General features: G+C 43.0%; 1 protein-coding gene and 1 non-coding gene across 4 annotated transcripts in view; both read right to left on the bottom strand.

The window, feature by feature from the left end:
- Positions 1 to 813: 813 nt before the first annotated feature.
- Positions 814 to 943, bottom strand: LOC133758956 (small nucleolar RNA SNORA64/SNORA10 family). Its single transcript, XR_009865853.1, has one exon. It is a non-coding gene; the product is annotated as a small nucleolar RNA SNORA64/SNORA10 family (small nucleolar RNA).
- Positions 944 to 7,074: 6,131 nt separating this feature from the next.
- The window catches only part of KIF3A (kinesin family member 3A), a 61,914-nt gene continuing 55,998 nt past the window's right edge, over positions 7,075 to 12,990 (bottom strand). For all 3 annotated transcript variants that reach the window (XM_062189191.1, XM_062189192.1, XM_062189193.1), the window contains 2 exons: positions 12,208 to 12,332; positions 7,075 to 10,417 (listed from right to left, as the gene is read on the bottom strand). In XM_062189191.1, the coding sequence (XP_062045175.1) occupies positions 10,369 to 10,417; positions 12,208 to 12,332 (174 nt within the window). In that variant the 3' untranslated portion in view covers positions 7,075 to 10,368. The remainder of the gene's footprint in view (positions 10,418 to 12,207; positions 12,333 to 12,990) is intronic.

The following is a 12,990-nucleotide window of genomic DNA, read 5'->3' as shown; positions in this document are numbered from 1 at the left end:
CTGAGGAGGGTACATGGAGATGATTGAACTATTCTGCTTTTTTATATATATATTTGAAAATTTTCATATTTTATGATAGCCCTTCGGAAGCCTGAAAAAAAAAAAAAAGAGGAAAGGTGGCTAAGAAAATTTTAAACTTAAATAAAATTTACAAAACAAATAATAACAAGTGCTGGTAAAGACTCAGAAAAATTGGAACACTTGCTGCTGTGATTGGAAGATGGTGCAGCCACTTTGGAAAACAATCTGGCAGTTCCTCAAATGGTTAAACATGGTGTAAGACTCAACAATTTGAATCCTAGGTATAGACCAGAGAGAAGGGAAAACACGTCCATAAAAAAACCTCTGCAGATGTTCACAGCAACTGTTTCAAACATTAAAAAAGGGAAGATCCCAAATGTCTGTCCACTGAAAAAAGGATACACAAAATGCAGTATACCCTCACAGCGGATTATTCACAACCAAAAAAAAATGAAACTAAATACTGACATAGCCACAAAATGCACGCACCCAGGAAATGTGCCAAGAAGCCAGATAAAGAAGGCCACTTATGGTGTAATTCTACTAATAGGAAATATTGAGGATAGGAAAATTTAGAGAGACAAAAATGGAATATAGTGCCGGGAGGGGTAGAGGAATGGGCAGTGGCTTTGACTGGACATGGGGTTTCTTTTGGGGGTGATGAAAATGCTGACATTAATGAGTGGTGATGGCTGCACATCTGTTGTGAAGGGACTGACCCCTGAATTGTGTACCCCATTAGGATGCATTTGATACTTTTATTTATCTTTTATTTTTATTTTTTGCCCTGCATTCTGTTGTGCCTCTGAGGAAAAGAGAGGCCACCACAAAGCTAATTCAAGGTCCTGAGGCCATCTTTCCCTCTCCCCATTATGGAAGTCCCACACGGTGAAGCCAGGTAACGACTCAGAGCTGAGAGAAGACTTCCATCTCAACAAAGCCATTATTTAAAGAAACTAGAGCAGGACAACACAAAATGAAGTCAGATCATCGAAACCTGCCTTCTTGGCAAGAATATCCATCTGACCGCAGCGACTTAGCATTCTTTTCATCTTCACTTACACGTCATCAAAATTAATAGTAGTACTAAAATTACACAAAAATATGTAATGTCTTTTTAATCCTTTCAAAATAAGGGAATAAATCAAAAGCTTAAAGTCTCACCCTGACCACAGCCAGTTTCACCCTGCCCACATGAAATACCCGTGTGCCAAGGGCACTAAGTATACAGGAGAGTCATGGGGGCTGCTCAGCCCAATCAGAGCAGATACACCCTGAACACCTTAATTTCCTTTCTTCTTTGATTGAGACTTATTTGCATTCAATAGCTAACGTGAGCTGTAGTCTGCCACAGGATATGACTTGTGGGTTATAGTTTGTGTATAAGGCCTAGACTACAAAGGAAAGCCCGTCAAAAAGATTTTAAGAAAATTTTTTTTTATTTGAGAGAGAGAGGGATAGCATCCGCTGGTTCACTCCCCAAATGGCTACAGCAGCTGGGACTTGGCCACCTAAAGCCAAGAGCCAGTGACGTCAACAGTCAGGAACTCCAAGTCTCCCATGTAGGCGGCAGGAACCCAATTACTTGAACCATCACTGTTGCCTCCCAGGGTGTGGGTTAGCAGGAAGCTGGAATCAGGAGTGAGAGCTGGGTATTGCACCCAGGCACTGCAGTGTGCATTGTGTGTGTCTTATATCAGATGTGTCCCCATTCATCCAGAAAGATTTGGAGGGGCCAGCACTGTGGCACAGCAAGCTAAAGCTCTGGCCTACAGCATTGGCATCCCAAATGGGTGCTGGTTCAAGTCCTAGCTGCTCCACTTCAAATTCAGCTCCCTGCTAATGTGCCTGGGAAGGTAGCAGAGGATGGCTCAAGTCCTTGGGCCCCTGTACCCACATGAGACCCTGGAGAAGCTCCAGGCTCCTCCTGGCTTCGGACCAGCTTAGCTCCCACTGTTGTGGCCATGTAGGGGAGTGAACCAGCAGTTGAAAGACCCCCCTCTCTGTCTCTACCTCTCTCTGTATTTGTGTCTTTCAAATAAATAAAATAAATCTTAAAAAAAAAAAAAAGATTTGGAACAAGTTAGAGAAAGGCCACATGCAGGCTCTGTGGCAGATCTGTCTGAAGACAAGATTCAATGGTCAAGATACAACTCATATTCCATTCACTTCAGACTGTAATCCTGGACTCTGCATGGAAACCCAGCGATGTGCCTCTAAACATACAGAGAGCACAGATGGAAGAGGAGACACAGAGCGAGCGAAGCAGAAGTCCAGGAGTGAGTCAAAGTCCAGATGCCTCATTTCAGAAACTTAGCCACAGCCTAGCCTGCTTCATGGAACAGGCCTCATTTGCATATGGAATGTGTGACACTGACTGCAAAGGCTGATCTCTCCCTCCTGGCTATTGGCTACCTCCACCTTCTGCCCTTGAATCAACCATCTCTAACTGGCATCTAGTAGTAGGTAATATTCACTGGATAAACGAATGGGAAAAAAAGCCATTTGGCTCAAATCTATAGCTGTGTCTCTTATTAAAACAGTCTTGGGCCACAATTAGAAAGGGTGGCTTCTAACACAAACACAACAAGAGCTGGCTTTGTGGCACAGTGGGTTAAACCACCATCTGCAGTAACAGCACCCCATAGAGGCACCAGTTCAAGTCCCAGCTGCTCCACTTCCAATCTAGCTCCCTGTTAATGGCCTGGGAAAGCAGCAGAAGATGGCCCAAGTGCTTGGGCCCCTGTACCCATGTGGGAGACCCAGAAGAAGCTCCTAGCTTCAGCATGGAGCAGCCCCAGCCATTGTGACCATTTGGCGAGTGACCTAGTGGATGAAGATCTCTAACTCTGCCTTTCAAATAAATACATTTTTTAAACACACAGACATGGCCCCTCTGGTTGCTCCTGGCTCATTAGTGCCACTGACCTGCCCACAGTTTTTCCTCACCCTCCCTTCTGCATCTCACGGTGCCCAAAGGCACCTGAGGACTCTCATGACAAAGGACTATGCATTGCTTCCTTTTTTTTTTCTTTAAAGGTTTATTTATTTGAAAGAGTTACAGAGAAAGGCAGAGCCAGACGAAGAGAAAGGTAAGTCTTCCATCCGCTGGTTCACTCCCTAACTGACCACAACAGCTGAAGCTGAGCCAATCCAAAGCCAGGAGCCAGGAGCCTCTTCTGGGTCTCTCACATGGATGCAGGGGCCCAAGGACTTGGACCATCTGCTACTGCTTTCCCAGGCCATAGCAGAGGGCTGGATTGAAAGTGGAGCAGGCAGGACTAGAACCAGTGCCCATATGGGATGCTGGCACTGCGGGTTATGGCTTTAACCCGCTGTGCCACAGCACTGGCCCTTGCATTGCTTCTCAATTCAAGCTTAGCTTTCTGCATCCTACCAGCATCACTGGGTAGGGCAGCACGTTTTCTCACTTCGGGGCTGATTCCTAGGTCCAGTCTGTCAACTCAAGCTGGAGTTCCAGCCCCAGGGGAATACCGACGTCCCCTGGGAGGCTGTTATGCTCACTCTCCAGAACCAGCCTTCTGCCTTGACCCCAGATATCCGCCTCCTAGCTCTCTGGAGCACCTTTCTTCTGCCCGAGTCATCCTTCCTGTCCACTTCTCCCTAGTCCAACTTCCAGTCTCTGGTCCTTGGTTCCTGTTCACCAGTGCTCACTACACACAGGTGCCAGGCAGTTCATGAGAGAATGGGTCAGCCTCCAGGGTGCCTGTGCAACATCACCGGCTCTCCCAGGCCTTGGTCCCTCCCATCTAAACCTTCACAATCTGGTCAGCACTCGTTTCTCTACAACACAATCTGAGAGTCCCACTGAACATCCTTCACTTACAGAAAACTGACAACGGGATTCTGGCCTCTCCCTACACGCCCTGTGGCCTCAGTTCCAGCAGAACATCAGCGCACTTGGCAGCCAACGCATTCTACTCCTTTTGTCTAGAATGTCTCCCCGCTTACTGAATGGCTTCAAAGCCTCACCAGCTCTTCCCCGAGAAGCAGTCTGGCTGACCCCTTGGTCAGGCAGACGTGTGAGATGCTGTGCTAGCTGCAACGGAAGAACACAGGACTTGACGCCCACCATTCACCCTCCTGTACAGCCCTCTGCACACGGCACCCTCAGCCCACTGAGAGAGGCTGTGAGTTCTGCGAGGACTGAGCACCTCTGTGTCCCAGGAACAGTGCAGGTATACAGCAAACACAAAAGACACATGTACAGAAAATGGGCTACAGCAGGAGACACACAGACACACACACACACACACACACGACACCTGGCAACGGGGAGGCCTAACTCACAGTGGAGGAGGAATCAAAGCCAACAAACTTCTGTAATGACTCTGGTACTTTTAGGTGGAGTTGGGCAATATCCTCTTGCTGAGATTGGTATCGACTCTGAGAAATATTTTATTCCGTTGTAAAGTCCCAGTTAGATTCCTTTGTGCAACTGGAGAAATAAAGCCTTTGATTAAAAACTAGAATTTCCCCAGCCCTCTAAAATGGATGGGGGAGGAGAGCAGGTGTGGAAGAATGTCTGATCTGTCATATTCTTTAGTCACAGCCATAAACGTGTTCGGGTAAAATCTGATGTTCTGATAACGCTGATAAAAGTAACTTGAAGATTGGGTCACAGGAAGCCCAAGATAAATGCAGAGAGGAAACAGGTTCTTTTTTGAAGTAGCCTCTTCATAATCATTTTCCCACACATTTGTTCAACTTCCGAAGGAAGACTGAATACCTGATTTGCTTTGCAAATGAAACGGCTTAAGAAGGAGACATTCAGATAATGTTACAACAAACAAGTGTTTGGAAGGTTCCTCCAGCTGGCATCAAGTTGAGGCTGTGGCTTTAGAATGGTACAAACTGTCCCTATAAGGCACACACTAACTGCAGTCTTAACTTATTTGTGCACTCTCTTGTTTTAAAAATGGACTCAAAGTGATCTGTTGCAAAGGATTAAGACAGAAAATAACAGTATTATTAGGATCAAAGAAGAAAAGGAGTAGGAAATGGCAGTCCTGAACGAAAATCAGACTAAAGGTAAGTAGGCCACCATATTTTAAAGTCCCATCAGCCAAAGCAAAATACATGTCATTCTACCTAGCTCTGATTATCCACAAGGGAGGAACCAGTGCTAGGTGTGGAGCACTCTCTTGGGGATCTGCACAAGGTGGCATAACGCACGGTGTTCTCAGCAGCGTACTGAGCACAAGGCAGTAACAGGCTTCCAGGGGAGCACCTCGGGGTGCTGCTTGGAGCAGGTGACACTGCAGCTCCACACCTCAGTGGGGGAGGAGGCGCAGAGGGTACAAAGGCAGCACTACTTATTATTTTGCATATGCCAGGGCCAGCCTCTACATTTATTTTCTATACACTCAGAGGAGTTTTACATAGCTTGGCAATTGGGAAAAGGAAGAGAGAAAGCCCTGCGACAGCAAGAGGAGTCTCCTCTTTATGCAAAAGCTAAATATATAAAGATTTATTTATTTGTTTAAAAGGCAGAGTTACAGAGAGGCAGAGGCAGAGAGAGAGAGAAAGGGCTGGGGGAGATCTTCCATCCTCTGGTTCACTCCCCAGATGGCTGCAATGGCGGGAGCTGCACTGAACCGAAGCCAGGAACCAGGAGCTTCTTCTGGGTCTCCCTCGTGGGTGCAGAGGCCCAAGCACTTGGGCCATCTTCTACTGCTTTCCCAGGCCATAGCAGAGAGCTGGACTGGAAGTGGAGCAGCCGGGACTCAAACCAGCACCCATGTGGAATCTTGGCACTGCAGACAGTGGCTTTACCAGCTACGCCACAGCACTGGCCCCAAAAGCTGTATTTTTTTTTAAAGTCCTTTGAGGGGAGTCCTTTGGGCTAAGCCTCTGCCTGCAGTGCCAGCATCCCAAATAGGCACCACTTCTAGTCATGGCTGCTCCTCTTTCAATCTAGCTCTCTGCTATCGCCTGAGAAAGCAGTAGAAGATGGCCCAAGCGCTTGGGCCCCTGCATCCGTGTGGGAGACTTGGAAAAAGCTCCTGGTTCCCAGCTTAGGATCAGCTCAGCTCCAGCTATTGCAGCCATTTGGAGAGTGAACATGCAGATGGAATACCTTTCTCTCTATCTCTCCCTCTGTAACTCTACCTCTCAAATAAATAAATACAATCTTTAAAAAAAAAAAGTCCTTTGAGACTGTACACAAATGCCCAACTTTGCATTTTTTTAAAATTTATTTATTTGACAGGTAGAGTTGCAGACAGTGAGAGAGAGAGAGAGAGAGAGAGAGAGAGACAGAAAGGTCTTCCATCCGATGGTTCATCCCCCAAATGGCCGCAAGGGCCGGAGCGACGCAGATCCGAAGCCAGGAGCCAGGTGCTTCTTCCTGGTCTCCCATGCAGGTGCAGGGGCCCAAGCACCTGGGCCATCCTCCACTGCACTCCCGGGCCACAGCAGAGAGCTGGACTGGAAGAGGAGCAACCGGGACTAGAACCTGGTGCCCATATGGGACGCTGGCGCCGCAGGCAGAGGATTAACCTAGTGCACCACCCCAACTTTGTATTTCTTAAAGCAGCCTAGCACAGTGCCTGGTAATCAACGTTGATCAAAACAATGTACAAGTAACAATAATCCAAGCAATGCTATTGTTGTGGAGATTGTTCTAGTTCGTGAAGAGTTGCCGAATGAGATCGTGGTATCAAGACCACTAAGCCATGTTTCATCTCACCTTTCAGTGGGCTACATTTTGCACATATTTCTTTAAGGTATGACTTGAGAACTGGTCTCTGTTCTCAAAAACCTAATGCAAGAGAAAACAAAACTTGAATATTCTCAGTGGAAAAATAAACTTAAATCACTGAGAAGTATATTCAAAAATCTCTCTCCCAAATTTCTATATCTCAATGACTTCTGTTTAAAACTCCCACACATTAAGATTTTCTGGGTGGGAAACACACAGTTCTCTTTAAATACATGACCCTGAGAGGGCAAATGCAAAGAACCTGCTTATTAACCTCAGGATGGAAATAAACACAACAAGTTCATAAAAGACCACTACTATAGGCACTTGGTAAAAGATTTTTATTTCTTATTTAACCATGCTGCTTGTAAACATACAATACTGATATAATACAACTTGAACAAATACAAATTATACATAAAATAAAATGCAAGTGTGGCTTTCAAAATCAATGCAACAGACTCATCGTTCAATTTGTAATTCTAGCCAGTATACAGCATTGTAGTAATGCTACTGAAATTATCAATGATTTAAGTCAGAATACAGTGTAAGTTCAAAGGCACGAGGAAGACCTATGTTTTTTTCTAGTATTTTTAAAACAAAGATAATTAAAAATGAAAACAAATGTACAAGTGAAGAAACTGGGAAGACACTGGCCTTCTTAAATGTAAACTCTCCTATTCCTTAGTTCATGGCCCTGAAGCAAAGACAGGGACTTTCCTTCAGGTGAGCTAAGGGGAAAAATTAGAAACAAACTAAAAAAAAAAAAAACAAAAACAACCAAGAAGGTCCCTAAACCGTAATAATTTTTAAAGCACACTGCAGACAAAGTAGCACTCCTCTCTCTGCTGGCACATCCTTAAACTTCTTGATGCAGAAAGAAATCACCCTTTTTCCAGAAGGGAAATAACACAGCTTGTTGAGCGGATTCTATTTACAGAACAAACGTGCAGACGCAGATCCCTACGCCCTCGATTAATCTTATATTTACAAGAATCTGAACAAAAACGAGGAACATGATTACATTTTAAAACACTACCTATTTTTATATATAATTACAGGGTTATTAAAGAATATATTATAAATCCTAACATTTGACCAAAGCTCCTTTTAATAAATAAATATTACTTCTTAAATTAAACGGAAAAGAGAATACTCATTCAAAAACTTATTTATATATATGTGCCACTCATTTTATTTTAAATCTGCATATTTATTTCACATAAGGAGCATGTTTGCTCATCTATATTCATTCATGAAATTAACACTGAAGTTACAAAATATTTCATCTGTGGACAAAGGCACAGTAAACGTGAAGAAACCACAGAACTCCTAGAGTTGGAGTTAAATGAACAGCTCCAAGTCACTGCCCCGTATTTTCATTCCATGTTCAAGGCTGGCTTTCATGGTGAATTTTATATCTCTCAGGATGAATATTTAGTATTCATCTGATGTAAGCATTGTCCTAACACAAATGCTTAAATGATAACGCAGCCTGCTTCAAAAGTGTCTCAATATTTTGACTTTTCATAGATGTGTTTTTCTTACCGTGTTGGGGTAAAACAGAAAAAATATCTAACAGAATAGCTTAAATTTCTATAATGTTCTAAAACAATTCAAAAGTTATTCGTTTTCTACCTGAATTGCTAATGGTTAAAAAGAAGCAGCATTGATCTTAAAAATTAAGATTTCTGTAATTACTAACACTTACAGATGCATTACCAAAACATGTAACATTTGTTAAGATATACTGCCCCCAAAACTCTTACAAGACACATGTTCACCTCAAGTTTTTACAGTATCAAAGAAGTGTCCCACAGAGCAGTTATCAGCTAACTATCTTACACCCCACAAAAAAAATGCCACCAGTGAAATGAATTCTCATGACCTAGGAAATACTCACCATGCACAGGCCAGTTAGTACTCCACTTCCGGAATGTACTTTAAACTTATGGACACATTTTTACTACCACCTCACCATCTTCCACTTTTACTCATCCCCACGCTATGTGCCCATTAGAAATTACAAACCAATATTTAACCAAACTGATAATACTTAATAAATACTAATTTGAGAAGTTTAAAACTTGCAACCAATGTATTTCAAAACTGATTACATAATTTTAAAGTGTATTTATTTTGAAGGCAGAAGGAGGCAAAGAGAGAGAGAGAGAAAGAGAGAGGAATCTTTCATCCACTGGTTCATTCCCCAAATGCCCATAACAGACAGGCCTGGGCCAGGACAAAGCCCAGATCCAGGAACTCCATCCAGGTCTCCCATGTGGGAAGCAGAGGCCCAAGTACTTAAGCCATCACTTGCTGCCTCCCAGAATGCATTAGCAGGAAGGTAGATCAGAAGTATAGAAGTCAGGAATCAAATTAGCACTCTGATACGGGATGGAGTCATCCCCATCAATGGTTTAACCCACTGTACCACTCTGTCCACCCCTGATTATATAACTTAAAAACCCACAAAAGATACATTAAGTTCAGGAGTAGCTTAACTTTCAAAAAACATAAAAATGTTTTAAAGCAATCAAAGAACAAGTAATTCTATCTATTACAACTTACTATAACACATAATTTTTATTTTTAGAGGAATATGGTTTAAGTGGGTTAACCAACATAGAAAATTTGAAGAAAATTTTATTGTTAAAAAATACAAAGAAAACAAAAACAAGGTGTTTTAAAAGATTAAAAGATGATTTTTTTTTCCTTGAATAAATTTTTCTGGAAAATGCAAACCCTTCTAAATTGGAAGACACAGAATCATTCCCACCAAAATTTGGAATCAAGCAAAGCCAAGCACCCACAGGCCACACTTCAAAGTGAACCTTTAGAAAACGCATGTCCAAACACAAGCGGCCAGTACTTAAGCTTGCTAGCTTTCTGTACCACTTGTACTCAGGTACAATTCAGTGTTTTAAGGGAACATGGAGCAAGAGCAACAAAGGAAGCACACTTGAATTCAAAGTGAAAAAAAGTCCATATGAAACACAGCTTCACCTTTAAAAAAAAAGTATGCTTTCAAAGATTGACTGATGAATCATAAAATTTTCTACAGAAGACCACTAAGACTAATCATCTCACACTTAAGACGCAACGAACATCAGTATAAAAACCAGGACTCACTGAAGTAGGCCGGGCAGGAGAGTGTGAGGAGAGACTCATTTCTCAGCTGTGCACCCCAACATTCACATCTAACAGCACAACACAGGACAAGCCACTCTGCTACTTCCCATGTGCAAAACAGGACACATTTTTTTACTATTCTGAAATTCTGCTATTTAAATATACATAAGTGGAGTACATCACTAGCAGATTTATACATACATCTAAACTGCCAATCTACATAGCACAAAAAGCTCCCCAGGCTCCCTACACAATACAACTGAAGAGGAGTGTGACAATTTGAACAATCACCAGTTGTACAATTTCAGTACGTCATATTAACTTAATATATACAGACTAAATGTTATTAAGTAAATTATTTCCAGTCTTACGTCATGATTTACAGCTTCCATTATTTGAAATTACACAGACATCTTCAATGTTTTAATTAAAGATTTTGTCCAGCCATGAGAATATCATGAATTTTTATTTTAACTTCAAGTCTATAACATTTACTGTAGCAAAGAATCAATCACAGTTTCAGGCTTTGCAGAACGTTTTCTGTTTGGAGAAGAGAAAAGGACAGCACAAATGCTTTCTTAGAAGGTGGAAACACAGACACGTCCTGTAGCAGATACACAGGGTGGCCGGAGCCCAGAAACAGGCCAACGTCTGACACTGACCAGGCTAGGGAAGGTCACCTCGAGAAGGGACAAGAGGATGCCACCCCACTCCACTGTGCCAGAGCTGTGAAGGGATGGGCAGATGATAATTTCCACTTTCTACACCATGTGACCAGGCCAAGTGAGTTGTGTGGTTGCCAAATATTCAAGTGAATCCCTTGATTATCTCTTGTGGCAAATACTTTCATACATATGTATGAAAGTTTTTAACCTCTCACCTAAATGCTAAAGAACATAAAAATGTATATACTTTTAATAGGCAACTAACTCCAAGTGCCATTATCCTTAAATTGTAAGTGTTAGGTTATGTCCTTGAGGTGATGCAACACAAAAACATTGAGACCATATACAGCTTCTCCCTACATACAACTTAGAAGTCCAGGTACTTAAAGCAGGGAAAAAGCAGGTTGTTATTTTTTTTCCCTAAGATTTATTTATTTATTCAAAAGGCAGAGTTACAGAGAGGAAGAGGCAGAGAGAGAGGTCTTCTATCTCCTGGCTTACTCCCAAATGGCCACAACAGCCAGAGCCAGGCCAGTCAGAAGCCAGGAGCCAGGAGCTTCTTCTGGATCTCCCATGCTGAAGCAGGGGCCCAAGCACTTGGGCCATCTTTCACTGCTTTCCCAGCCATAGTAGAGATCTAGAACAGAAGTGGAGCAGCCGGGTCTTGAAACAGCACCCATATGGGGAAGCTACACCACAGCGCTGGCCCCAGCTTGTTATTTTCTAACATTTCAGGAATTTCATGTTTAGAATCACATGGAATATGCTGAATACCCCTCAGAGAAGGGAAGGGAAAGAAGAAATAAAGCTATAGCCCAGAACTCCCACATTCTGATTTCTGTGGGCTTATGTGATGATACACAGATACCACCCAACAGTCAGAGCCAGCACCCAAAAGAGCAGGAAAGACAGCCAGAGAAGCTTCCCTTCACTGGTCGTTCAAACAAATCAAAGTTCTTGGGGAATGCTTATGATAGGAAAGCTATTCAGCATAATACAATATGTTGGAGTCTAACCAGAAAAACTAAGCGGCATTTCACTAGAAGATTTAAGAATTCAGGAATTAGGGGCCGGTGCCGTGGAGTAGCTGCTAAAGCTGCCGCCTGTAGTGCTAGCATCCCATATGGGTGCCAGTTCAAGTCCCAGGTGCTCCACTTCCAATCCAGCTCCCTGCTATGGCCAGGGAAAGCAGTAAGAGATGGTCCAAGTCCTTGGGCCCCTGCACCCATGTGGGAGACCAGAAGAAGCCCCAGGCTACTGGCTTCGAACTGACACAGCCCCAGCCGTTGCAGCCATCTGGGGAATGAACCAGTGGATGGAAAACCTTTCTGTCTTTCCCTCTCTATCTCTCTGGTTCTCCTTCTCTGTAACTCTGCCTTTCAAATAAATAAGTAAATCTTTTTAAAAAATAGAATTTGGGAATTAAATAAGCAAACAGGTGATCCATTATACATCTGGGAAGAACAGAATAGATTAAAAATAAATTTTACAACTCAGGAGTATTCAAATTATTCACTCAAATTGTAATTTTATAAGAAATTTGATTTTTAATACATCAGCAAAAATATTTCTCAGGCTAAATAAGTATATTTTACCTTTCTTTAAATGTATCTAATTAGACTATCTCAGTGTATTCACTGCATGGAATTTAAGAACAATCCTTACCTTCTCCCTGTCTTTGGCCTTGCTTTACCCTTTGAAGTCCGTGGCCTTTCTAATTTCATCAAAGATTGACGTAGACTCTCCTCAGTATAGGCAAGATACACATGGGAAAGGTCCACTTCGAAGGGCTGAAGGAAAGAAACAAACAAAGCACTCTCACAGCAAAGAGTTAAATCAGATTTGGGGGTAAATTTTAAATACTGAAAACATTTCTAAAAAACAACACAGAAAACAAAAGCAAACAAATATCTAAAGACATCTTCAAATCCAATATCTATCAAATGTTCAATATGGATGGGAATTGTGGCACAACGGGACATCTGCTTTCCATGCTGGAGTGCCTTGGTTGAGCCTTGGATACTCTGCACGTCTAATCCAGATCCCTGCTAATGCCCATGCCATCCAGGTGGAAGACCTGGACGCAGTTCCAGGCTCCTGGCTTCTGCCTAGTCTAGCCCCAGCTGTTGCAGGCATTTGGGGAGTGAACCAGCAAATGGAAGATTCTCTCTGTCTCCCATTTCTCACTCTGCCACTCTGCCCTTCAGGTAAATAAGTCGTAAAAACTGGGGCCAGTGCTGTGGTACAGTGGGTTAAGCCACTGTCTACAGGGCCAGCATCCCACATGGGCACCAGTTCGAGTTCTGAGTGTTCCACTTCCAATACAGCTCCCTGCTGGTGTGCCTGGGAAGGCAATGGAGGATGGTCTAAGCGCTTGGACCCTGCACCCATGTGGGAGGCCCAGAGCAAACTGCTGGCTCCTGGCTTCAGCCTGCCTCAGACCTGGTC

This window comes from Lepus europaeus, chromosome 4 (genome assembly GCF_033115175.1).
Source record: "Lepus europaeus isolate LE1 chromosome 4, mLepTim1.pri, whole genome shotgun sequence".
Lineage (NCBI taxonomy): Eukaryota > Metazoa > Chordata > Mammalia > Lagomorpha > Leporidae > Lepus > Lepus europaeus.
Note: the sequence above shows the minus strand (reverse complement) of the source record. Positions and strands in the feature narration are given on the sequence as shown.